Source organism: Somniosus microcephalus, chromosome 19 (assembly GCF_052327205.1).
Source record: "Somniosus microcephalus isolate GS21.2 chromosome 19, FLI_Smic_1.0, whole genome shotgun sequence".
NCBI classification, from domain to species: domain Eukaryota; kingdom Metazoa; phylum Chordata; class Chondrichthyes; order Squaliformes; family Somniosidae; genus Somniosus; species Somniosus microcephalus.
The window spans coordinates 14,329,087-14,355,728 of NC_141005.1; the positions used below are offsets into that span (position 1 = coordinate 14,329,087).

General features: G+C 42.4%; 2 protein-coding genes across 5 annotated transcripts in view; one reads left to right on the forward strand and one right to left on the reverse strand.

Annotated features, from left to right (window-relative positions):
* Positions 1-26,642, forward strand: part of pi4kab (phosphatidylinositol 4-kinase, catalytic, alpha b) — a 173,243-nt gene that overhangs the window by 56,028 nt on the left and 90,573 nt on the right. For both annotated transcript variants that reach the window (XM_086012001.1, XM_086012002.1), the window contains exons 19-20: positions 2,295-2,345; positions 23,334-23,442. In XM_086012001.1, coding sequence (XP_085868127.1) covers positions 2,295-2,345; positions 23,334-23,442 — 160 coding nt within the window. The remainder of the gene's footprint in view (positions 1-2,294; positions 2,346-23,333; positions 23,443-26,642) is intronic.
* serpind1 (serpin peptidase inhibitor, clade D (heparin cofactor), member 1) lies at positions 1,042-18,342 on the reverse strand. Of its 3 annotated transcripts, XM_086012005.1 has the most exons (6): positions 18,243-18,333; positions 15,187-15,264; positions 12,018-12,941; positions 10,425-10,698; positions 6,713-6,860; positions 1,042-4,123 (listed from the first exon to the last, which is right to left on the reverse strand). In XM_086012005.1, exons 3-6 carry the CDS (start codon positions 12,922-12,924, stop codon positions 3,932-3,934), a joined length of 1,521 nt encoding a protein of 506 aa, XP_085868131.1. In that variant the 5' UTR covers positions 12,925-12,941; positions 15,187-15,264; positions 18,243-18,333; the 3' UTR covers positions 1,042-3,931. The 3 variants fall into 3 exon arrangements, with proteins under 3 accessions (XP_085868131.1, XP_085868130.1, XP_085868129.1); XM_086012004.1 differs by lacking the exon at positions 15,187-15,264 and having other exon boundaries at positions 18,243-18,342; XM_086012003.1 differs by lacking the exon at positions 15,187-15,264 and having other exon boundaries at positions 12,018-12,944; positions 18,243-18,325.

The following is a 26,642-nucleotide window of genomic DNA, read 5'->3' on the forward strand; positions in this document are numbered from 1 at the left end:
TTTCTGTCTCCCTCCTTTCTTGAATAGAGGTGTTACATTCGCGATTTTCCAATCCGCTGGGACCTCTCCAGAATCCAGGGAATTTTGGTAGATTACAACCAACGCATCCACTATCTCTGCAGCCACTTCTTTTAAGACCCGAGGATGCAGGCCATCGTGTCCAGGGGATTTGTCGACCTTTAGCCCCATTAGTTTGCCTAGTACTTTATCTCTAGTGATAGAGATTGTTTTAAGTTCCTCCCTCCCTATAGCCCCTTGATTATCTATTATTATTGGGATGTTTTTAGTGTCTTCTACCGTGAAGACCGATCCATAATAATTGTTTAGAGTCTCTGCCAATTCTGTATTTCCCATTATTAATTCCCCAGTCTCATCCTCTAAGGGACCAACGTTTACTTTAGCTACTCTCTTGCTTTTTATATATCTGAAGAAGTTCTTACTGTCTGTTTTTATATTATTTGCTAGTTTACTCTCATACTCTATCTTCTCCCTCTTTATAATTTTTTTAGTCACCCTTTGCTGGTTTCTAAAAATTTCCCAATCCGCTGGCCTACCACTAATCTTCGCAACATTGTATGCCTTTTCTTTCAATTTGATGCCATCCTTAACTTCCTTAGTTAGCCACGAATGGTTCATCCTTCTCGTAGAGCCTTTCTTTCTCACTGGAATACACCTTTGCTGAGATTTATGAAATATCTCCTCAAATGTCTGCCACTGCTGATCTACCGTCTTACCCTTCAATCTATTTTCCCAGCCCACTTTAGCCAACTCTGTCCTCATACCCTTGTAATTGCCTTTATTTAAGTTTAGGACACTAGTTTCAGACCCAAGTTTCTCACCCTCAAACTGAATTTGGAATTTGAAATTCTACCATGCTATGATCAATCTTTCCTAGTTAATCACAGTTGAAAGCATTATTTTCTTTGGTATGTTTGTAAAATTGTGAGAATTATATCGTGAAACGGAGTGACTGCCAACGAACTGGAAGCTACCAGTGGAAGCTGTGCGGAAGGATTCTACGCATAAATGTTAAAAAACCAATTCAACTTTTAATTTTTATTTGGACGCAACTTGCTGCCAACCAAGTAAAGTTTCTTTGGTTGCTCTCATCGAACTTCCCAGAGATTGGTGAGCGAGAGAGGAGGGGAGCGGGTGGGGAAAAGAGATCGCTGCCGCCAAACTGAAGCAAATAAAAATAAAAGTTTGATCGCAGGATCCTGCTTTTTTTCCTGTTCTGACGAAAGGTCATCGACCTGAAACGTTAACTCTGTTTCTCTCTTCACAGATGCTGCCTGACCTGCTGAGCATCTCCAGCATTTTCTGTTTTTATTTCAGATTCCCAGCATTCGCAGTATTTTCTTTTTGTAAAAGTTTGATCGCTGCTGCCGAACTGAGCCATGTCAGGAGAAGAAAATAAAAATTAAAAGTTGAATTAACATTTATGCGCTGCCGAGCCGAGAGAAAGGAGGGGAGCGGGTGGGGAAAAGAGATCGCTGGTGCTGAACTGAGCCGAGAGAGAAAGTTAACATTTATGCGTCGGGGAAAGGTGATCTGTGTCGGGGAAAGGTGATCTGTGTCGGGGAAAGGTGATCTGTGTCGGGGAAAGGTGACCTGTGTCGGGGAAAGGTGACCTGTGTCGGGGAAAGGTGACCTGTGTCGGGGAAAGGTGACCTGTGTCGGGGAAAGGTGACCTGTGTCGGGGAAAGGTGACCTGTGTCGGGGAAAGGTGACCTGTGTCGGGGAAAGGTGACCTGTGTCGGGGAAAGGTGACCTGTGTCGGGGAAAGGTGACCTGTGTCGGGGAAAGGTGACCTGTGTCGGGGAAAGGTGACCTGTGTCGGGGAAAGGTGACCTGTGTCGGGGAAAGGTGACCTGTGTCGGGGAAAGGTGACCTGTGTCGGGGAAAGGTGACCTGTGTCGGGGAAAGGTGACCTGTGTCGGGGAAAGGTGACCTGTGTCGGGGAAAGGTGACCTGTGTCGGGGAAAGGTGACCTGTGTCGGGGAAAGGTGATCTGCTGCCGAGCTGAAGAAAATAAGGACGCGACTGCTGCCAACGAAGTAAAGTAATTGCGCATGTGCTGTTCCATTGGTTTTTTGGTTGTTTGAGGTTTCAACTCTTTTTATGAGATCTCTAGTGGAGCTTCGACAAATCCCAGGCAATGTCTTTATGGTAATGTAGTTACGATAAGTTCACTTCAGACTGAAGCTGAAATTAGATATTGGTGATAACATGTTAAGAGAAAAGAGGTGTTCTTTAATAATATGTCAGTAATGATTGAAATTCCTGTGTTTCAGGCTTCAAGCAGTGCGGGCAACTTGGGGGTTCTTATTCCAGTCATTGCAGTGGTAAGTACCTATTGAAAGTCTTCAACCAAAACCCATGCATTTTATGTACAGTCTTTTTTTTGTAGGCGGTGTGCATGTTCTACAAACTGCATACCAATTAATGGGGGTGAGGTTTAGGCTGTATTTGTTTACGAAAGATATATTTAATTTTAATTACTACCAAAATTAGAATACATTAAAAACATCACATAACTAAACCCCATCTAAAAATTCCCCATGGTATTAGATTTGAGTCATTGATGAACAAAGACCAGCACAAATTTCCACAAGAAAGTGGGTGGTTATTGGGATAATGGAAGTGCCGTTGAAATAGGAAATGATCCTGGGAGGCTGGGTTCGAGACGCCTTATTTGGAGGAATGTCCTCAGCGCCGCTACCAGTGTGAGTGTGACCTGATCAAGAAATACTTACTAGCAGCAATAAGCGCAACACAGAAAAGCTTTGTCTGTCAGCGTCGTTTGCTATTTGTAATCCGGATGAGAGCAATGGATGTTGCATGTAGCTGGAGAATGTGTTTTTCTTTTTTTTTTAAAATAGAATGCTTTGTACCGGAGCTGTTACTCTAATATTTCTCTATTCTGTAAATTCTGCCTGGACTGTTTAGCTATTTGCAGAGTTGATGGGTTAGATTTTAGGCAGAAAGTAAATGTTTAATCTTGTAAAACAAATATAGAGCAAGAGTTGCTGTTTTATTTTTTCTGTTGCAACTTTTGCCAGTCATTGACCTGGTGCAGCCACAATGATGGTGAGCAAAACAGCTTCTGATTTTATAAACCTGTTTAGTGAGGAAGGCTTTCAGCATTTACACAGCACAATTCATGTCTCTTAGAAATATCTACGGGTGCACTTACAATTTCAAGTTTAGCTTCCGTGCAAAGCAGGTTGAGCTTTGCACTGATGCTAAAGCACGAGTTGTATAAATCTGGTGTTAAAGCCTAAACTGACTCCAAAGTGAAACAGAGTGAGACTCCCCCCTGCCCCACCTCTTACCTTCCAGGGTATTGGGTTGGGCCCAGACTACCGATTCAGGCTGCTTTTATGGAAGCCAGTTTGGCAGCCATTTTTCAGATAGCAATCCAGTGGTTGACATGTTAATCTGTTTTTGATAATGGTGTTTGGGAGAGCAATGTTAGGTAGGATATCTGGAGAATCTGCTCTTTTAAGTAGTGCTTTGGGATCATTTTCATCCACCCAAGCCACCTGAAGAATTGTCCTATTCAAAGGACGGCACCGCCAAGAATCGAGTACTCCTTCAGTTCTACAAGGGATTGTCGACCCCGTTTATACATTGAAACCCTAGTGTTGAGATTAAACCTAAAAATGTTAGAGGCGAGAGTTCAGGCCACAGTCAAGCCACCACCCTTGGGTGTAATATTTGAACGGATCAGGTGAACATACAACCTCGGGAGAAAAAAGTTGAAGGACAAGAATTTTTTAAAATTTGGTTTGACAGCTCCTTCCGTGAAGCAGTGCTCCTCATTTGCTTACAGTTGTTACATTCTTATACATTGTTTTATTTTAAAATATTTTTTTTTGAAAAACTTGGCCTATTTAGTGGCAGCTTTATGCTTTTCTTCCGTTGGTTGTTAGTTGTTCTGCGGGTTTGTCACCCGGCCCATGTACAGCAGACATGCAGTGCGGTGCTCGTATATGAGAAATAAGAAGGGTCTGTTGACGGTAAATTCATTCTGCGAGGAGAGGGGCATAAAGCCAACCGTTGTCAAAGATGCTGCTGTCGTTCCTTCTTCATTCACTGTTATTGAACCTTGGTGTTTGAACTGAAAGGATTGAAGCATAAGGAATCATATTATTAGTGCGGACGGGTTGATCAGTTACATCAACTCTGATTAGAACAAATTTGTATTTAAGACCCAAGCAGACTGCATTCTGTCAGCATTAGGATATTAGATGCCGGGTACGATAACATGGTGGTTATGTTACTGGACTAGTAATCCACAGGCCTAAACTAATGTTCTGGGGAGCGTGAGTTCAAATCCGCCCATGACAGCTGGGAAATTTAAATTCAATTCATCAAATAAATCTGCAATAAAAAAACTAGTATCAGTAATGGTGATCATGATACTACCGGATTGTCGTAAAAATCCATCTGGTTCACTAATGTCTTTTCGGGACGGAAATCTGCCGTCCTTACCCGATCTGGCCTACGTGTGACTCCAGACCCACAGCAGTGTGGTTGACACTTAACTGCGCTGTGCCACTCAGTTGTATTCAAGAAGGTGGCTCACCACCAACTTCTCAAGGGTAATTAGGGATGGGCAATAAATGCTGGCTTTGCCAGCGACGCCCACATTCCGTGAATGAATAATCAAAAAATACAGAACTGGAAGAGGCCATTCTGGTCTCATTTGTGTTTTTTTTTGCTTTATTTGATTATATTTAATGGCAAATTTTGCAAATGACATAGATGGACTGAATAAAGATTTCCGTCATATTGAGGAGGAAAAAATCTGTAACTATCAGACAAAACCAACCTTCACAGGAATCAGAACTTGGCACCATTTTGAGACCATCTGCCTGATCAGATCTGGCCCTCTATTTATTTGTTTTTTTATTCGCATGTTCATCATCTTACTGAGGGGGAATGGAATGGTTCCCTCCCAGATCAAAATTCACACAGTTTGTTATAGTTCTTGCAAGTATTTAATCCATTATTACCCCCATGTCTTCCAGACTAATTTGATATGTATTACTGAACCTTACATATCTATGCTACAGATAATCCCACTACCTTGATTCATCTATTCAAGATCCTATAACCGTTTCATTTATTAACGTTTTTATTATTACCTTGTTAAAAGTATGAAGCTTCTGTTGCATTTAGAGTGGAAAAACATAATCTAAATGCGACCCCATTCTCCCAAGTGACCTATTTCGTCGATGGAGTTTGTGTGAATTTTCTGCTCGAATAATTGCTTTTTTAGTTGGTGGAACAATACTTTTTTTAACTGGAGAAAATTCAAAACTAATAGATGTGTTTGCTAGGTGGCCAATGATGAGCAGAAAATAAAACCAGCGGGGGTTTAAATGGCTTGTGTTGTTTATGTAGCTGCCAAATAGAGCTACTAAAATCTGTTAGTTTCATATGGCTACAACCAATGCTCCCTGTCATTTTTTTTGGGTGCACGGCCCCTTGAAGTGGCTGTGCGGCCCATTCAAAGGTTCGTGCATGCATGGTTATTCCAATTGAAAAGCCAGTGAGCGGCCTGCGTGGGAGCGAGTAGAAAATTCACAAACTCCACCAAGGGAACATTTTATGAATGGGTTGGACAGGATAGATGTGGAGAGAATGTTTCCACTTGTGGGAGAATCCAAAACTAGGGGCCACAAATACAAGATAGTTACTAATAAATCCAATGGAGAAATGAGATTTTTTTTTTTTTTTTAACTCAGAGACTAGTTAGAATGTGGAACTCGCTACCACAGGAAGTGGTTGAGGTGAATAGCTTAGATGCTTTCAAAAGGAAACTGGATGAGTACATGAGAGAAAAGGGAATAGAAGGATATGATGCGATGAGAGTAGATAGAATGGGAGGAGACTTGTCTGGACAATAAACACCAGCACAGATTAGTGGCCTGTTTCTGTGCTGTATATTCGATGTAATTAATGTAGTAAAATGTCCCAAGACGCTTCGCAGGAGCATTAACAAGCAAAATTTGACACGAACTACATGAGATATTAGGACAGATGACCAAAAACTTGATCAAAGAAGTAGGTTTTAAGGAGCGTCTGAAAGGAGGAAAGAGAGGCGGAGAGGTTTAGGCTAGGTGATTTTACTGATGGGAAGGAGAAAAAACAAGGGCTTTGTTGGGTTTGCTTTTAGTTTGCAGTGTTTATAGTTGTGAAATACAAAACTGGATGTAATTTTTGGCCATTTCAGTATTGTGACTTTAATTGCGGGTCTAAATAATTGGTGGGGAAAAGGTACTTCAATCCTTCCAATTGTGGTTTTTGGAGCCATGTGGGGTTCAAGCCGAGAGCTTCCTTAAATTTGTAAATCTCTTCACCTTTTTAAAACTTACTTGTCTTTCACCTGGAAACACAAGCTGCACTGAAACCGCAAACAACACAAAAGCAAATCTTCCCTCTTATCCACGTGGTCCATCCTTGCCCGAAGGGAGCTGGTTTTGGTCTATCGCAGGCCCGAACAATATCACTTTCTAGCCGGGTTAATCTTTCTCCACCACCTCAATGAAACTGCCTCCCCAGATGTGTGCGGTTAGCCTAATCTGGTGAGTGCTCCGATCTGATTACTCCTACAGTCCTGCAAGAATTATAGGTTACTGCCGCTCTGTGGCCATCTTCTTTAGTCTGCACATTGGTGTTTGTGCACAAGGGGAACTCCTACCAGGTTAATGCCCAGATTGTCCCGAGTTGATATTCCAGTAAAGTCTGCTCCTCCTTGGAAAGGTAACGTCAATCCCAAAGTCTTCAAGTATGGCACCAGGTCGTAGTGCTTCACCAGATTGAATCTGGGCAGCACCACTTTTCTTGTTCTTTAAAAAATCACAGAAAAAGAATTTATGTTCTAAAGTGATTTTAAATGAAATTCAAACACACGACAGGAAACTCTCTTTTAACCGGCACCTAAATAACCAGAAATCTCTGTTAACCGGCAAAATTCAGGAGTAGGTTCAGGTAAATTTTACTATATATTAGTGGCCGTGTAACCGGGGTTCCTGGATCTGTGGCCGTGTAATCGGGGTTCCTGCACCTGTGGCCATGTAACAGGGACTCCTGGATCTGTGGCCGTGTAACCGGGACTCCTGCACAAGTGCCGTGTAACCGGGGATCCTGCACCTGTGGCCGTGTACAGGGCTCTCGAACCTTGGTAAGTATACCTCTCTGTAATCCGGACTTTTTGATCAACCAGCACCACGCTGGTCCCATCGGTGCCGGATAAAAAGGAGTTTCCTGTACAGTGTTTTTATAGAAAGTTTCAGAGTGTGTCTGTTAACCTTGCCTCTGATTTTATGGTACTTTAATTGCTAAAATGTTAATTCAGAAGAAACAGAAATCTGATTGAATATTTGTATAGGTGATATCTAGAGATTGCAGCCTTTTTATATTGTCGTTTTTTTTCTCTGCTCATCAGGGTGAGGGATAATAGTGCCGGAGATGGAACTGTTCCTAATCCAGGTGCGCAGTGTCAGCATTAAGCACTCCCGGGTCAGGTTTAGCACAGACAGATGCAGAGTAAAGCTGCTCCTGCTTTGCCCCAACAAATGTTACAGTCCCCGACCCGAGGGGGCCCTAAGTGGCATTTTTCTTTCATTTCCCACATCTGCCACCCTATAGTTTCTCTGAAAGAGATTGTCAGTGAGTGTCAAATCATTCACTGTGTGAGTGTGCCTCACAACCCCCTCTTGTCCTTTTCTTTTTAAATCTTGCTCAGGTCTGGTCACAAACCTATCTTATTAAATGTTCACATTCCCTCAATTTCTTAATGTGGCAAATTGCGCCATAAAATTTGTGATTCATATTGGGTATTGCAGTAAGCTTTGGGGCATATGTAGGAATCCTGAAATGTAGACTTTGTCATATAGGCATGTGGAAAATTAACATAGAAACATAGAAGATAGGAGCAGGAGTAGGCCATTTGGCCCCTCGAACCTGCCCCGCCATTCAATGAGATCATGGCTGATCATCCAAATTCAAAAGACGTGCAAAGATCGACTTCTCCATCCAGACTTGCACCATCAAGCCCCCCATGACCAGTTTTGGATCTGACTCCCAAAGGCAATTGGAAGTAAGCTCCAGGAGACTGCAGTAACTGATATCCATAGTTACAGCTCCCCCTCACCTAACTTCTATAACTTGAGCTGCCTGTGATTCTTGGGAACTCATCCAACTCTTCCTTTTGAAGAGCTGCAATGGAACCATACTTGCCATACGTTTGGTAATCTATTCCAGAGGTCGCTGACTCTCGAGAACTACATCCTGGCATCTAACTTAACTCTCCGTTCATATTTTAAACTGATGCCCCCTAATCCATTCACCCGTATCTATTTCAAATAATATATCTGCATGAGCAGAATCTGTTCCTTTCATCCTTGTAAAATCCTCAATCATGTCACCTTGAAGTCTACATTTCTCCAATGAAAAACGCCTCAGTTCCCTGAGCATATAGAATCATAGAATGATACAGCACAGATGGAGGCGATTCGGCCCATCGTGCCTGTGCCAGCTCTTTGTGAAAGAGCTATCCAATTAGTCCTACTCCCCTGTTCTTTCCTGATAGCACAACAATTTTTTTCCTTTTCAAATATTTATCCAATTCCCTTTTGCAAGTTACTATTGAATCTGCTTCCACCGCCCTTTCAGGCAGCGCGTTCCAGATCACAACAACATGCTGTGTAAACATTTTTTTCCTCATGTCGTCTCTGGTTCTTTTACCAATTACCTTAACTGTGCCCTCTGGTTACCGACCCTTCCGCCACTGAAAACAGTTGCTCCTTATTTACTCTGCTCCTTATTTACTCTTATCAGAATCCTTCAAGATTTTGAACACCTCTATCAAATCTCCTCTTGACCTTCTCTGCTCTAAGAACAACCCCAGTTTCTCCAGTTTCCACATAACTGGAGTCTTTCATCCCTGGTGGTATTGTAGTAAATCTCCTCTGCACCCGCTCTAGCTATCCTGATAGTTAATAACTCTAAGACTAGGTATCCCGTTTGGTAGCCTCGTTTGGGCCTTCTGTGGAGCCTCCATATCCCTTGCCATGTAAGAGGACCATAGTCATAACGGCACAGAAGGAGGCCATTCGGCCCATCGAGTCAGCGCCAGCTCCCTGTAGAGCAATCCAGTCAGTCCCATTCCCCCGCTCTATCCCCGTAGCCCTGCAAGTTTATTTCCCTCAAGTGCCTATCCAGTCTCCCCTTGAAAACATTGAGTGTCTCCGTTTCCACCACTTCCGTCGGCAGCGAATTCCAGGTCCTCACCACTTGCTGCGTAAAAAAGTTTTTCCTCACGTCCCCCCTGTATCTCTTGCCCAAAACCTTAAATCTGTGTCCCCTAGTCCTTGTACCATCAACTAGTGGGGACAGCCTTTCCCCGTCTAGCCTATCCAAACCCATCATAATCTTGTACACCTCTCACCCTTCAACCTCCTTTGCTCTAATGAAAACAAATCCAGCTTCTCCAACCTGTCCTTGTAGCTAAGATCTCCCATCCCCGGAACCATTCTGGTGAATCTCCTCTGCACCCTCTCAAGGGCCTTCACATCCTTCCTAAAGTGTGGTGACCAGAACTAGACGCAATACTCCAGTTGTGGCCTAACCAGGGCCATTCATTAAATTGTTCATTGTTTCGTCCTCTATGACCATGGGTACTGCAGTGAATGGAATGCAAAAGAAGCCGTGCCATTCCTTATCTTTTACTGACAATAAATTGACTTAACTACCTTCAACAGCACTCTACACAACCTCATTTCCTTGATGAAAAGCAATTCCGTTGCCTTAACAAATTTTAAAGCGACTGAATGTTGTTATAAAATGGTCTAACTAACTTCCTTGGTCAGAGAGGAGACTCCTTACTCCTTACCAAAGCAAGCCCTGCCTGAAATCCACCCCCCCCCCCCCCCAAAAAAAAATGAGGCAACAGCATTAAAAACAGTCCTTGAAATTCAAACAGGGCAAACCAATGAGTAAGAAACATCAAGTGCAAATGCCACAGGATGCTTGGGCTTCATGGGCCATGTTGCCAGGCCCATATTTTTGACACCTCTCGTGTCGTGTCTCACATAATAGTTAGCACGTGATGTATGACCTCATCAATCTTCCTGCTATGTTTAATTCTCTACTGAAAGTAACTGGATCTAATTCATTACGAATTCTGTAAATCTGTAGAAATTTTACAAGCATTTGGACGTTTATAAACACTTAATAAAAGGGCGTCTTTGTAGAAGAGAGTGTGATTTAGATCACTGTTAAATTCACACTGCTTTTAATCCAGTCTTGTGTGCCAGTGCACAGCTTTTGTGTTTTTTTTTCTATTTTGCTGAAGTCCATTTCTCTTGGACTCTTAAAGTGTAAACAGTATCGCTGTGTACAAAATGTACCTGTTAGTCATGCTGTTTAACCACTTCACCACCACCTCTGACATCAGCTGTTTTTCAACGGTCCTCATGCCAGAGAATTTGCGGGGCACCACGATCAGCATGCTGATGTTTCCCACGTACGGCAGCTGGAGAATGTCGCATTCGAGCTCGTGATCTGCCGCAGCCAGGAAGTTTCCCTTTGTATGCATCATAGGCACTCTCACAGTCTCCTTTTCGTTCAGCCAGAACGAACCCCTGTACGTCTTTTCGGTCGGAAATTTAGTTTCCCAAGTTCCTGTTCAACCGGAGGAAAATAAAATGTCACATTAGCAGCATCTTTACGTTTGAGCTCAGGATTTCAGATTTCTGAATGAGAAGTGAGCGCTGTAAAATTGAATATTATACAATTTACAGCTTTTAATATATTTTCTCTACACGTAATGAGGGACATGATTAGCATTTTATGGGCAATTAAATGCTAAATAGTTGAAGCATGATAATCAGGAGCAGCACACTTACGAGTTTAAAATGTTCCTCTTAAAGAGTTCAGTCTACTGACTGCAACTTCTCAATTTCAGAGTTTTTTTGTTGTTGCCCCTTTTGAAATCCTGAACAATTGGCTGGCATAGGAAACTGAAGTAGGCCATTCAGCCCCTTGAGCCTCTTCCGCTGACCATTTTGAAGTGCTCATTTCACGAGGGAAGTCAAGCTGCCAAAACACTGGGAATATCTGTCCTTTCCTTCAGGACAGTTGATTTTGTTTGTTTTATTGGTAAACGGGTGGCTGGGAGTGCAGTGAAATGCTGTGCGCTGGATTGGTCTTGCCCAATGTGTTAGATTAGCTCTAGTCAGCCCTACTTGAAACATAGAAACATAGATAAATAGGAGCAGGAGTGGGCCATTCGGCCCTTCGAGCCTGCTCCGGCATTCAATATGACCATGGCTGATCCTCTATCTCAATACCTTAAGGAGAGGGAGGGTGCTTTCAACGTAAAATACTCCCTTTCCTGATTGGTTTAATATGAAAAATTGCTTAAGCTTTTCCTGATTATCATGATTATGTTGCGCGGTATTGGTTTACGGGTCTGTCATATGTCATTCTTTGTGCGCTGCATGTTACTGCCACTGTTGGAATAGCAAAGGGAATTTCATGACTCGACTATTGTGCAATTGCAAGGCTGTTGTCTTTAAACCAAGGGTGTTTTCTGTCATTTTTGCAGGAGCCCCCTAATTTAGCACCACAGATAATAGAACAGTGACGCCGATGACTCTGCCCCCTAATTGCTGGATTCTAAAATAATTCTTTTTATTAAAGCAAAATTAGGACTTGGATGGCTCTATTGTGGGCGCAGTGGTACTCGTGCATATTTGTGGCATAAATTCAAGTGATTTGGGCTCGACAGCTGGAATTTGAACTGAGAAAAATTATGATTAGGTTACAGTGCAGTTATGAATGAACTTAATTGTACATGAATGAAAAAGTTGGGTTTAGTATTTACGGTACAATGATGAATGAAGTCTGCTGTACCACCAAGTGCAGTGAGGTGACGATACAGTTTCGCTTGGAATTGAGAAGCCATGTACTCGCTGAATTTGTAACTTATATTAATTTACCTTTCAGGTACAAGCAGTTCAGAATCATGATTAGAGTTTGTGGATCTATCGTTTTTAAGGCTTCCTTAATCAGTCCTTTGGTGAGCTTCAAAATGCGTTGGTTTATTTTACTGATCAAAACAGGGTCGGAAAAGTTGGCTGACTGAGGCTCGGCAAAGTAATAGGTTTTCATATTTTGTGTAAAGTTGCTCAGAATCTCTGTCTCCTGCTGTACAAACAGGTTATTAGCAGCCTGGAGAGTGTAACCAAAGTTATGGCGAAAGAGGCGGTGGGTTAGCCTGCGGAAGAGATTATGAACGGTCATCGTGTCGTATTTTACACTTGCATTTACAAAATCCGCAAAACCAAGTGCATGGAATAGCTGCTGATGGGTTTCGTGTCGTGCACCTAAAGAAACCATGCCCAGGGTGATTGAAATGCCGACAGGCGCCAGCAGTATGTTATCAGACTGATCAGCAGCATTCCTGATGCTTCTATAAAGACCAAAAGCAAAGTTTGCGTTGACAGTGTTCAAGCGTTGAATCCTGGTTTTGCCGTGGAATAGTTTGAGTAGTTTGGCTCTTTTGGCCACGGGGTCTGCAGGTTCAAGCTCCGTGTCTATTGCTGGTCCACTTTCTATCTCGTCAATTTCATCAATGTAATCATCATCCTCCTCAGCCAATAGTCTATCAAAATCCAGGTAGTCGTCCTCCTCTCCTTCTGGAAGGAGATCTTGCGTTAAGGTATTATCTTTATGGAATTGTATTTGGAGACTTTCAATGTCGGGATCCTCACTGTCCAAACTGGTTCGAGGCCTTGGTGGTTCGCCTGTTGCCTTTGGGTTGAAGTGTTCATCTAAAGACTTAACTCCACAAAACGTAGGCACTGGAACGAGGTAGGCACTCAGCATGAGGAGTAGGAACCTCATTTTATACAGATTTGCTTCTGCTGGTGTCAAATGGAAGAAATTAGACATTCAGTGAAATAATGAGAATGACTACAAGCAATAAGTTGTAGGTTGGCATGCCAATATATTTTATGCAGCACTTAAGTGCTTCACCTGTTTACTGTAAGCATAGATTGTTTAAGTATACTATGCCCGTACTGATTTATCGGTAAATAACGTAAAATATACTTAAAGTTCTGAAAGAAATTAGTTGACTTTGGAAGTTACACCATATCGTCGTATTGTGATTGTCCATCTGACTATTTAAATTGTGAATGGTCACAGGGTTTATCAAATAAAACAGCTGTGAATGACATACCTAAAATTGTAATTTTTAACACTTTATTATCTGGTTATACATACTGTAATAGATAAACAGAAAAATAATTTTTTAAATCTCAGCAGTTGTAAAATCACAATTTAGTATTGTCATAGTCAGAGTCATAACGGCACAGAAGAGGCCATTCGGCCCATTGAGTCCATACTGGCTCTCTGTAGAACAATCCAGTCAGTCCCATTCCCCCGCTCTATCCCTGTAGCCCTGCAAGTTTATTTCCCTCAAGTGCCTATCCAGTCTCCCCTTGAAAACATTGAGTGTCTCCGCTTCCACCACTTCTGTCGGCAGCGAGTTCCAGGTCCTCACCCCTCGCTGCGTAAAAAAGTTATTCCTCACATCTCCCCTGTATCTCTTGCCCAAAACCTTAAATCTGTGTCCCCTAGTCCTTGTACCATCAACTAGTGGGAACAGCCTTTCCCTGTCTAGCCTATCCAAACCCGTCATAATCTTGTACACCTCTATCAAATCATCCCTCAACCTCCTTTGCTCTAATGAAAACAAATCCAGCTTCGCCAACCTGTCCTTGTAGCTAAGATCCCCCATCCCCGGAACCATTCTGGTAAATCTCCTCTGCACCCTCTCAAGGGCCTTCACATCCTTCCTAAAGTGTGGTGACCAGAACTGGACGCAATACTCCAGTTATTTATGAAACCCAAGATCTCATAAGCTTTGTTAACCACACTCTCAATGGGCCGGATTTTCCGATCGGAGGCTTCCTACGGGCGGACGCCTCCGATCAGGAAAATTCTACGCACTTACCTGCTGGCTCTGTAGGTCCCGAGACTTCCGATCCTGGGCCTCTGCTGGTCCGCGTGCGCAGAGGCCCAGGTATCCCAGGGGTGCAGGCGGTTCGCAAGCGTCCCTGGGATCACATGGGCCATGGAGAACCGATCAAAGAGAAGAATCCCCCTGCACACTTTTGACAGGTCTCTACGCACATCTCTGTCAAAAGTATGAATGGGAATCATATTAAAAAGTTAAACATTAAATTAAAAAAAAAATTAATCACATATTTAAAAATAGTTAAAATTACATTAAATTAAATATTTTAAACAACTTAAATTTTTTGAAAAATAAACTTTTTTAAAAGTATTTTTTTTAATTATAAATGAGTGGGGGAAATTTTTTTTAAAAACTCTTATGCTGGTAAATGCAGGCCTTACACCTGCTTTTACCAGGCGTAAGATTTTTAAAGATTTTCAGTGGGCGGAGGTTGTGCAGAAAGCGGAACTCTCCACCCGCAGAGGCCATTCTCCCGGGCAGGCGGATGATCTGATAATTCTTGACAGATCGGAAGTGCCGGGTTTTAGTGCATGCTTGAAACCAGCACTTGCGAGGCCTCTACAGGTGCATACACACCTCGTACGCATCTGTCGGGGTCAGAATATCCGGCCCAATATGTCCTGCCACCTTCAGGGACCTATGCGCGTTAACTCCCAGGTCCCCCTGTCCCTGCACACTCTTTAAAACTGTGCCATTAAGTGTATATTGCCTCTCCCTGTTCTTTCTGCCAAAATGCATCACCTTACACTTCTCTGTATTAAATTCCATCTGCCACTTGTCTGCCCATTCTGCGAGCCTTTCTATGTCCTGTTGCAGTCTATTGATATCATCATCACTGTTTACCACACCCCCAAGTTTGGTGTCATCGACAAAATTAGAAATTCTACTCTGTATTCCAATATCCAGGTCATTTACATACATCAAAAAAAGCTGTGGCCCCAGCACTGACAGTTGGGGAACATCACTGTCTACCATCCTCCAGTCTGAAAAACAGCCATTTACCACAACTCGCTGTTTTCTGTCCTTAAGCCAAGTAATATTGTGGTAAAGTGTAGTGATAATCCCAGCTGGCAAAATATAATAATTTTTATGTCTACAAAGAAAAAAAAAGAGAAAGAACTTGCATTTATATAGCGCCTTTCACGACCTCAGGACATCCCACAGCACTTTACAGCCAATGAAGTACTTTTGAAGTGTGGCCACTGTTGTAATGTAGAAACACATTTTGCATGTTCACAAAACCTTACTGTCATGCTCCCCATCACACCATGATCTAGTGCTTAATTATTATTAGCCCCCCCCCCCACCCCGCCCAGCCCAAATCATTCCAAAGGCTTTCTGGGGGAAAAAAAATTGCCCTTTCTCTCAGTAACTGAATTCTCTGCCAAAAATAAGGTTTTAAAGTTCAAAAAAATACATATTTCCCAATAACAGGAATACAATCAATTGAATTGCTGTTTTTTGTGCATTTTAATGTCTTTGTTCAAGGTACTACTTGAAGGCCTCAACCCCTCACAAAAACTTGGGCTGGGATTTGACATTTTTGCCTAGAATTGTGATTCTGGTAGCGGAGTTCAGATTGTGCAGCCTGAGCATGTGCAAGGTACCTAATTTCCCAGGATGTGCCAGTACCATTGTGTCAGCTGAACTGATGGGATATTTTTCTTTAGCTTCCAGCTATGTGCTCACCTGTTTTTTTCCAAAATTATTTGAAGAAAAACTTTGAGTTAAAGTTTATATTGAGTGTTCTTTGTTACACAGTGAAGCTGTGTGTAACAAAGGAGTGAGAAAAATATGACAGTTAACTGATTACATACCTGTTGTAGCTTTTGTTTTGTGTTCTATAACAACAGCAACTTGTATTTATATAGCGCCTTTAACATAGTAATATGTCCCAAGGCGCTGCACAGGAATATTATAAGACAAAAAATTTGACACCGAGCCCCATAAGTCCCTCCAAGTCACACACCATCCTGACTTAGAACTATATCGCCGATCCTTCATCGTCGCTGGGTCAAAATCCTGGAACTCCCTCCCTAACAGCACTGTGGGAGTACCTTCACCACACGGACTGCAGCGGTTCAAGGCGGCTCACCACCACCTTCTCAAGGGCAATTAGGGATGGGCAAGAAATGCTGGCCTTGCCAGCGACGCCCACGCCCGTTATGGGGCTGGAAGAGATTACAGAGATAGGGAGGGGCGAGGCCATGGAGGGATTTGCAAACAAGGATGAGAATAGACTTCAGAAAGTATATTAAGTTAAGTGAGAGAAACAATAACTGCCTTTCCTCACGGTAATTCGGTCATTTCTCGGGGGGAGGGGGGGTGGAGAAAGAAAGTTCAATTTTGAAGCCAAAATAAATTCTCATTATTTCAATAAGTGTTTTGTTGGAACTTGGAAAATGTAAATGGTAAGACTTATGAGGCAGGGTTCTAATTAATTACACCTGTGGGACAGAGAGAAGCAGACAGACAGACACGAGGAAGGAGGAAGACAGACGAGTGTCAACTCGAGCTGAAAAACAACAAAAGGACTCTAATACAGACCTCTAATTCAATCTGTTCCCATCTGCTATTTTTATTATAATGAATAAAAATTGCATATTTGCCTGCAGTTTAACCTCCTCCCCTCACCTGCCCAAAATGTCAACCACAAGGATCTGAATTTTGAAAATTCATGTCTGAGGTGCCATATAGAAATATCTGCAAATTATGAATCACCGTGCATACAACAAGGGTGTAATTCTTAGAAAATATAAAGCTAATAAGTGTCAACTTGGCACAGTGGTAGGATTCTCACCTGAGTCAGAAGGTTATGGGTTCAAGTTTGAGTACATAATCTAGGATGACACTTCAGTACAGTACTCAAGGAGTCCTGCATTGCCAACTTTCAGACGAGACATTAAACTGAGGCCCACCAGTTCAGGTGGATTTAAAAGATCCCACGTCACTACTTGCAAAAAAAAAGCAAGGGGATCCCTCTGGTGTCCTCGTCAACATTCATCCCTCAACCAACGCCACCAAGAGCGATTAACCAGTCACTTATTTTCTTACTGTGCACAATTAATTGGTTGCCTGCACAACAACAGTGACTACACCTCAAAGGCAATTGGTTGCCTCTGAAGTGCTTTGTATAAATGCAAGTTTGGTGTTTTTCTCTCTCATTCTTTCTCCTTTTTTCCATATTTCACATTCATTGTGTGTCTATAGCTATATACATACAATAGTCTTGCATCTCGCACGTGAAATTTGCATCACACCTGCACCTAGTTGGTCAAATATATTTGTAAAACTAATTAGTTGAAACGGAACAAATAAGGAACCTGACAATAAGCAAGTAGCAGCTTTTAAATTTGAAAAAAAATTATTAAAGACAAAGGAAAAGTTAGTCATTTCCTTCTGGTCTCTTCTGATCTTGCTTCTCTCAAAGGGAAGAGCCGAGGGTTTTCAAGCAGTTGTTATTTTAGAGGCAAAATTCGTCCTGGCAACTTTAATTCCCCGGACGTGTCCTAGTCCTCCAAGCAAGCACATCCACTGCGCTTACTCTTTGTGGCCTTAAAGGCACAGCCAAGTTAAACACGGCTTGGCCAAGTTACAGGATGGCCGTGCGTTGCAACATGTTACCCGGCTGCTACCTCGGCTGGTGTGCATCGTGAAAGATGAAGGAATTTATCAAAGCAATTTCAAAAATCATTTATTTTTTCCTTCTTTTGAGAGTTGAACCTTTTCTGGATTTTTTTTTCATCCCGTGAGTGGGCGTTCGTTTGGTTTTATTAGAGGATAATCAGCCAACAACTCCCGAGGACAAAAGTTCCCTCGAATTTACAGCACAGAAACATGCCATTCATGTTCCACATGAGCCTCCTCCCAAAACAAAATGTTAACTTGGAAATTGCGTTAATTTCTTTTAAAAATCTTATCGTATAATACTTTTCGTACTCCTTTATTTAAAGAAGTGATGCATCAGCTTTTTTCAGAATCTAATTCTGCTCAAGAAAGGATTCGAGATCCCAATCATGTACAAAAGAGCACTTTTCTAACTTAGTCCTGGCTGTGTAATGCAAACTCTTTGGCTCCAATAGTGTTCACAGGCTCCTCAATTAAGTATCACCGCTGTTCATTTTGTTATTTGTCGTCTTAAATAAATTGGTCTTAGTTAAAATGGTTGAAATGGGCTTACCTGCAGGCACTGTGTAGAAAAGCAATCTTGTGCTGTTGAAATCAGCAGGCTGTATGTTTTTCAAAAACTCTGCACTTAAAGGGCTGCCCTGATTGTCACTGTGCATTGAACCATGAAAAAGCAAACAAGCCTAAATCAAACACTTCAGGACATGTAATACTATCACTGGGTAAGACTATTCCAATCAATCACTTCAAGTTGGCATGTAGGTACACTGGTGCACATTTTGCACTTGCAGATACTTAAGCATTGTGACTTGGCTGAGTGGTATAAGAGGCGCTACAGTTGGCCTCAGGACCTGTAATCTAGTGATTGGAAATTGAGGCACGGTTCCTGCTCCTGATCGGGTTCAGCCACTGCTGCTGGCAAGTTCTGCATTGGGATGAGGGGGCGAGGACAGGATTCAGCTCCGTGGCGACGCCCCCTGCAGTTGAACAGCCCATCACCACTCACTGCCTTGGGCACGCAGCTGGAGGGCGATGTCTTCAGGAGCGATGGGCAGATTATTGACCCAAAAAATAAGTTCTTGAAAGACGTGTAACCTCACAATGGTGTTCTAATTCGGGCTACAGGGTTAATGGCTTATCACCGGTTTCAAGGCTGCAGTTTATCAAATGTTTTTCATTAACTTTGTATGTAAAGCAGTTTAAAAGTGACCATCGGTATGTTTACATTCAGTGGATACACTGACTTTGCTTTGGAAAGCGCCCAGCAAAAAAAAATATGTATATGGCCTGCTTTAAGTCACCCTGACGTTAGTCGTCAGAAGTAAACTACTTGAAGTAGCTGCACCTACTGTAACATTCCACATCTGTGACACGTGCTTTAAACACTGCGGCAAAGCCTTTCCATATTAACCTAACATAGTGAAGTCTCACTGTTTATGTAATGTAGGTGACTGTCTGGGTTGTAGAGTGGGCCCCCCCCCCCATTAAATTGGAAGTGGCAGCAGCAGTAAGATCTTCCAAATATATTTCAGGTAAAGTGAAGTTTACAGCATTTTTCTTATTCATTCATGAGATGTGGACGATGCTGGCAAGGCCAGCATTTATTGCCCATCCCTGAGTGCCTTCTTGAATACAACTGAGTGTCTTGCTAGGCCATATCAAAGGGCAGTTAAGAGTCAACCACATTGCTGTGGGTCTGGAGTCACATATAGGCCAGACCGGGTAAGGACGGCAGATTTACGGCAGATTTCCTTCTCTGAAGGACATTAGTAAACCCAGATGGGTTTTTACTCTAGATTTATTTAATTGAATTTAAATTCCCCAGCTGCCATGGTGGGATTTGAACTCACCATGACCATTAGTCCGTGATATACCTATCAATTCATCCAATGAAAAGCGACGAGTTAAGAAAGTAACTATAGGTTTTTATTGGCTAAATAACAGAGCCCACCCTCGTGGGTGATCGGATCCAACAAGGAGGAATACCAGCCAGTCGACCACCTTTATACCTGGGCAGGTAGGTGGAGCCATGGGCGGAGTCAGCAGTGGTCAGCCCAGGTATAACAGCGTGACAAGAGGCGACCTCGTATAGTGATACAACAGTGTGAACAGTGATAACCATAGAGTAACGATATAACAGTGATAACTATAGTGTAACGATAGTGAACGACAAAAGTGGTTTACCACAGTCCGGGACTCTGGATTACTAGTCCAGTAACATAACCACTATGCTACCGTACCCCCGGCATCAACCACTCTTGAGGTAGTGAAGTAAGCCGTTAATCTGAGCTAAAAACAGAAAATGCTGGAAAAACTCAGCAGGCCAGGCAGCATCTGTGGAGAGAGAAACAGAGTTAAAGTTTCATGTCGATGATTTTTCATCAGAACTAGAAATCCGGAGAACGCGAGTGCGAATTCCACCATGGCAGTTTGAGAATTTGAATTCGATTTAAAAATTCTGAAAATAAAAAGCTAGCATCAGTAAAAGTAACCATGAAGCTGTAGGATTGTCATTTATAAACCAATCTGGTTCACTGATGTTCTTTAGGGAAGGAAATCTGCTATCCTCACTCAGTCCAGCCTATATGTGACCCCAGTCCTGTTCCAACATGGTTGACTCTTAACATGCAGGTATAACAAGCAATTAGGAAAGCAAATGGTATGATAGTCTTTATTACAAAAGGATTGGAGTATAAGAGTAAAGAAGTCTTACTGCAATTCTATAGGGCCTTGGTGAGACCACACCTGGAGTATTGTGTACAGTTTTGGCCGCCTTACCTAAGGAAGGATATACTTGCCTTAGAGGGAGTGCAACAAAGGTTCACAGGATTCCTGGGATGGGGGGATTGTCCTATGAGGAGAGATTGAGTAGACTAGGCCTATATTCTCTAGAGTTTAGAAGAATGAGAGGTGATCTCATTGAAACATACAAAATTCTTACAGGGCTTGACAGGGTAGATGCAGGGAGGATGTTTCCCCTGGCTGGGGAGTCTAGAATCAGGGGTCACAGTCTCAGAATAAGGGGTCGGCCATTTAGGACTGAGATGAGGAGAAATTTCTTCACTCAAAGTGAATCTTGGAATTCAAGACAGAGATCGATACATTTTTGGATACTAAGGGAACCAAGAGATATGGGGATAGTGCGGCAAGGTGGAGTTGAGGTCAATGATCAGCCATGATCTTATTGAATGGTGGAGCAGGCTCAAAGGACCGACTCCTGCTCCTATTTCTTATGCCCTCTGTAGTGGCCTAGCAAGCCACTCAGATGTATCAAATCTACCACCTCAGAGCAACGAGGGATGGGCAATAAATGCCGGCCTTGTCAGCGATGCCTGCATCCTGAAAATGAATTTTAAAAAGCACACCGTTGACGTATAAGTGTAAAGTGGTCACTTGAACACTTGAACAAAATACTGCGGATGTTGGAAATCTGAAATAAAAACAGGAAATGCTGGAAACAATGAGCAGGTCAGGCAATATCTGTGGAGAGAGAAACAGAGTTATATTGTAAGTTGGTTAAATCTTCATCTGAATCATATTACATGAAAAAACTCTTCTCTTCACCCTCCACCTTCTCCACCCCAATAATATTTAAAAGAAATTAGATTGCTCACTTCTGTAGAATCCCTGGGGCTAATGCTCTGCTTTTATACTATAGAATTAATACATTAAGATGATGAGCAGACTAGTCTTTTTAGGCATACTTGTTGAATGTGCTTTTCTAAAATGATATACAGCCATGATTTTAAAATGCCAAATTGCTTTCTTTTCTCCCAAAGGTCAATTCTTTGTGTCTGTCCTGGGTACCTGCAAGAAGGCAGAACTGGTACTTATTGATAAGAGGGCTGATTGTGGAGAACAGATGTTTGTGTCCAAGGTTATTTTGGACTTGCCACATAAATATTCCTGTCTGTTCAGTCAGCTTTGTTATCAGTGCACCCAATGTGAACTCCAGCTTGTTTGCGGGAAGGGAAGGGAAGGCACGATGAATCGACCTCTGATCAGAATGCCATCAGTAAGCTAACCTAGTGTTCTTCAGGTAGATGTACTCCTGGGCAGTGCTACTGGCACGGAAGTTGTTCCCACAGAAGACTTCCTCCGTTGCTGCACATGCTCGTTCTTGTAGCTTGACCCAACAATTGCCAGTGCTAACCCAGTAAAGGGTGTAATATTTTTCTGGAAAAGTGAAGACTGAGGACTAATGTTCCCTCTAAAATTTCGTCCTTGTGCGTGGCCAGTTTTTTCAATGCACGGCGGTACCTTTACATTTTTTGCAGTGGCCGCTCACAAGCAGTACTTGAGAGCTTGTGAGGGGGTCTGCGCGGTGCCTTCAAGATTGCTGCGCGCAGCTTAGAGGGAACGGAACATTGCTGAGGACCTAAGAGAGGTCTTTAAAATTATGAAAGGGTTTGATCGGGTAGACGTAGAGAAAATGTTTCCACTTGTGGGGGAATTCAAAACTAGGGGTCATAAATATAAGATAGTCACCAATAAATCCAAGTAGGAATTCAGGAGAAACGTCTTTACCCGGAGAGTGGTTAGAATGTGGAACTTGCTACCACAAGGAGTAGTTGAGGCGGATAGCATAGATGCCTTTAAGGAGAAGCTAGATAAGTACACGAGGGAGAAAGGAATGGAAGGTTATGCTGTTAGGGTGAGATGAAGTAACATGGGAGGAATCTCATGTGGGGCATAAATGCTGGCACAGACCAGTTGGGCCGAATGGCTTGTTTCTGTGCTGTAATTTCTATGTAAGAGACGTATTTCATGAAGATGACCCCTGTGATTCACCAGACTGATACCTGGGATGGCAGGAATGACTTATGAGGAGAGATTGGGTCGATTGGGCTTATACTCGCTGGAGTTTAGAAGAATGAGAGCGAATCTCATTGAAACTTATAAAATTCTAACAGGACTAGACAGACTAGATGCAGGAAGGATGTTCCCGATGGCTGAGGAGTCCAGAACCAGTGGTCACAGTCTAAGGATAAGGTGTAAGCCATTTAGGACAGAGATGAGGAGGAATTTCTTCACCCAGAGAGTGGTGAACCTGTGGAATTCTCTATCACAGAAGGCAGTGAAGGCCAATTCATTAAATATATTCAAGAAGGAGTTAGATATATTTCTTAAGGCTAAAGGGATCAAGGGATATGGGGAGAAGGCAGGGACAGGGTACTGAATTTGGATGATCAGCCATGATCTCATTGAATGGCGGAGCAAGCTCGAGGGGCCGAATGGCCTACTCCTGCTCCTATCTTCTATGTTTCTATGTGATGCTCCTTAGGAGAGACCTTGATTTAAATGGGGCTTCCACCTTTTGCCACGTTCAGAGCCAGACACCAGGTTGGGATGGTGTTGGGGTTATGGCTTGAACTTTGATGTTTACCTAGTTGCTGATTAAAGTTAATTGAAGACCTTCAAAACTGATGCCTCTCCAGCATACAGGACCAAAGCAGGCAGGGCAAAAATTGATTTGTATTTTTAAAATCATTCTGCTTTACGTTTTGGCAATTCCCCAACTCTCCAGACTAGTTTCAAACCTTCTGAATGAAGACTTTCAAAATGATCTGCGTGTTAAGACAAGTACATTCATTGAAAAATAAATGAGCTTGGAGCTGCTAATTATGTGACTTCCGTTTTCCAGCTGACAAGAAGACTGCCTCCAATCAAAGATGCTAAACCCAGGCTTCAGAAGCTGTTCCGTGACTTCTGGCTCTACTCTGTCGTGATGGGCTTTGCCGTGGAAGGCTCAGGTACCTGAGAGAATGCGAAAATACCTGGCTGTGGCCGGCATGTTTATTATGCGGTTTCTGGTTTGGCAATATTCCAAAAACATTGTCCTTCCTAACTTTAAGACTCAGGAATTTGACATTTCTGCTGTGGGCAATCACACAGGCTGTGAAAATGCTGGTTTCTGAGCGACTTGAGTGATAATAAATCACTTATCATAGTCGTTATTGTGGACTTGTGAAAATTGTTAATATGTCTGGAGTTTAATAGTGGAACTTAAAAGAAAAAAATAAGACGAGAGTCTAAACCCTGTATTAATTTAATGGATTTCTTCCTCTTTTTCTTTCTATCCTTTTCTCTATCTCTTTCCCCCTCTTTCTTTCTCTTTCTTTTACTCTTTCCCTTTCTCTCATAAGAACATAAGAAATAGGAGCAGGAGTAGGCCAATCGGCCCCTCGAGCCTGCTCCGCCATTCAATAAGATCATGGCTGATCTGATCCTAACCGCCAATCCACTATCACAGAACCATCTCCCGAATCTAACAGAATTAGACACATGAAATAGGAGCAGGATCAGGCTACACGGCCCCTGGGCCCGCTCCGCTACCCACAGGGCCATGACCATTCCGAACCTAGACTCATGTCCAAATTCCTGCCCGCTCCCCGTAACCCTTAATTCCCTTTACTTCTAGGAAACTGTCTATTTCTGTTTTAAATTTATGTAATGATGTAGCTTCTACAGCTTTTTGGGGCAGCATATTCCATGGACCTACCACCCTCTGAGTGAAGTAGTTCCTCCTCATCTCAGTTTTGAAAGAGCAACCCCTTATTCTAAGACTATGCCCCCTAGTTCTAGTTTCACCCATCATCGGGAACATCCTCCCCGCATCCACCTGATCCAACCCCTTCACAATCTTATATGTTTCAAAAAGATCGCCTCTCATTCTTCTGAACTCCAATGAGTAGAGTCCCAATCTACTCAACCTCTCCTCATATGTCCATCCCCTCATCCCCGGGATTAACCGAGTGAACCTTCTTTGTACTGACTCGAGAGCAAGTATGTCTTTTCTTAAGTATGGACACCAAAACTGTACGCAGTATTCCAGGTGCGGTCTCACCAATACCTTGTACAACTGAAGCAATACCTCCCTATTTTTATATTCTATCCCCCTAGCAATGAAAGCCAACATTCCATCGGCCTTCTTAATCACTTGCTGCACCTGCATACTAACCTTTTGAGTTTCATGCACCAGGACCCCCAGATCCCTTTGTACTTCAGTACTTTCCAGTTTCTTGCCATTAAGATAATAACTTGCTCTACGATTTTTCCTGCCAAAGTGCATAACCTCACACTTTCCAGTATTGTATTCCATCTGCCAAATCTCTGCCCACTTACTTAGCCTGTCTATGTCCCCTTGCAGGTTTTTTATGTCCTCCTCACTCACTACTTTCCCTCCCATCTTAGTATCATCTGCAAACTTTGATATGTTACACTCGGTCCCCTCCTCCAAATCGTTAATATAGATTGTAAAGAGTTGGGGACCCAGCACTGACCCCTGCGGAACACCACTAGTTACTGATTGCCAGTCTGAGAATGAACCATTTATCCCAACTCTCTGCCTTCTGTTAGATAGCCAATCCTCTATCCATGCCAGAATATTACCCCCAATCCTGTGATTTTTTATCTTAAGCAATAATCTTTTGTGTGGCACCTTGTCAAATGCCTTTTGGAAGTCTAAATACACTACGCCCACTGGTTCCCCTTTATCCACCCTATATGTTGCTTCCTCAAAGAACTCCAGCAAATTTGTCAAACATGACTTCCCCTTCATAAAACCATGCTGACTTTGTCCACCACCCAAACTGTTTCATTATCCTGATCTTTTGACCCAATATCATTTCTCTGTATTACAGTGATTCCTTCCTTTATTAACATAGCCACCCCACCTCCCCTTCCTTCCTGCCTGTCCTTCCTGATCGTTAAATAACCTGGTATGTCTTTCTCTCCCTCCCCCCCCTTGAGTCAGATAATGTATTACTTAATTAAACTTGCTGTATTACAGCAATGAGTGAACCACTGTCATGTTTAGACTGCAGTGGGGCCATGATAACGTCAGAAAGCACATTCTAGTAGAAGACTTGGAAAAATGTTCACACTAGTTGGGGCCACAATCTCACTTGTCATGGCAGTTTACAAAAATCACAGGATTTGCCATGGGATATTTGCTGTACTCTTATACACCTTTTAATTTACCAGGGTTTGCTCTGATATTTAATTTACCAGGGTTTGCTCTGATATTTAATTTACCAGGGTTTGCTCTGATATTTAATTTACCTGGGTTTGCTCTGATATTTAATTTACCTGGGTTTGTTCTGATATTTAATTTACCAGGGTTTGCTCTGATATTTAATTTACCAGGGTTTGCTCTGATATTTAATTTACCAGGGTTTGCTCTGATATTTAATTTACCTGGGTTTGCTCTGATATTTAATTTACCAGGGTTTGCTCTGATATTTAATTTACCAGGGTTTGCTCTGATATTTAATTTACCTGGGTTTGCTCTGATATTTAATTTACCAGGGTTTGCTCTGATATTTAATTTACCTGGGTTTGCTCTGATATTTAATTTACCTGGGTTTGCTCTGATATTTAATTTACCTGGGTTTGCTCTGATATTTAATTTACCTGGGTTTGTTCTGATATTTAAAGACCTCCTTCCTTTCACAATTCATTGAAACTTTTTGAATCCAAAGATGTGCGGGTTAGGTTGATTGGCCATGATAAATTGACCCTTAGTGTTAGGGGGATTAAATACGTGGGGTTACGGGGATAGGGTGGGATATGTGTTGGTGTAGGGGTTACGGGGATCGGGTGGGATATGTGTCGGTGCAGGCGCGATGGGCCGAAATGGCCTCTATCTGCAATGTGGGGTTTCTGTGATTCTGTGAAATACGTGTAAATAAACTTTGTGGTTAGTTATTTTTCTGCATATATTCAGAATTTGCTCACAGAGGCTTAGAATAGACAGGAGCAGCAATGAATTTAAAGAGGGAGGAATTAAGACATTCTTTTCAAAAGCAGATGTCTGAATTATAAATAAGCGGATCATACTGATCAGAAGATTTCACAATGTTTTACGTGTTGTACAGTTTGATTATGAGCAACGTTGACAACTAGCAGCTCTTCACACTGTTTCTTGTTGGAAGCTGTGGTGCCTCCATTC

Bases quoted from the DNA above. Each gene is read 5' to 3' on its own strand.
- serpind1 (XM_086012004.1), bottom strand. From the start codon at position 12,924: ATGAGGTTCCTACTCCTCATGCTGAGTGCCTACCTCGTTCCAGTGCCT. The intron at 6,861-10,424 runs GTACATTTTGTA...GATTTTTTAAAG, and splicing joins TTAAACAGCATGACTAACAG to AACAAGAAAAGTGGTGCTGC. The intron at 4,124-6,712 runs GTAGGAGTTCCC...CAATCCTTTCAG, and splicing joins ACAATCTGGGCATTAACCTG to TTCAAACACCAAGGTTCAAT.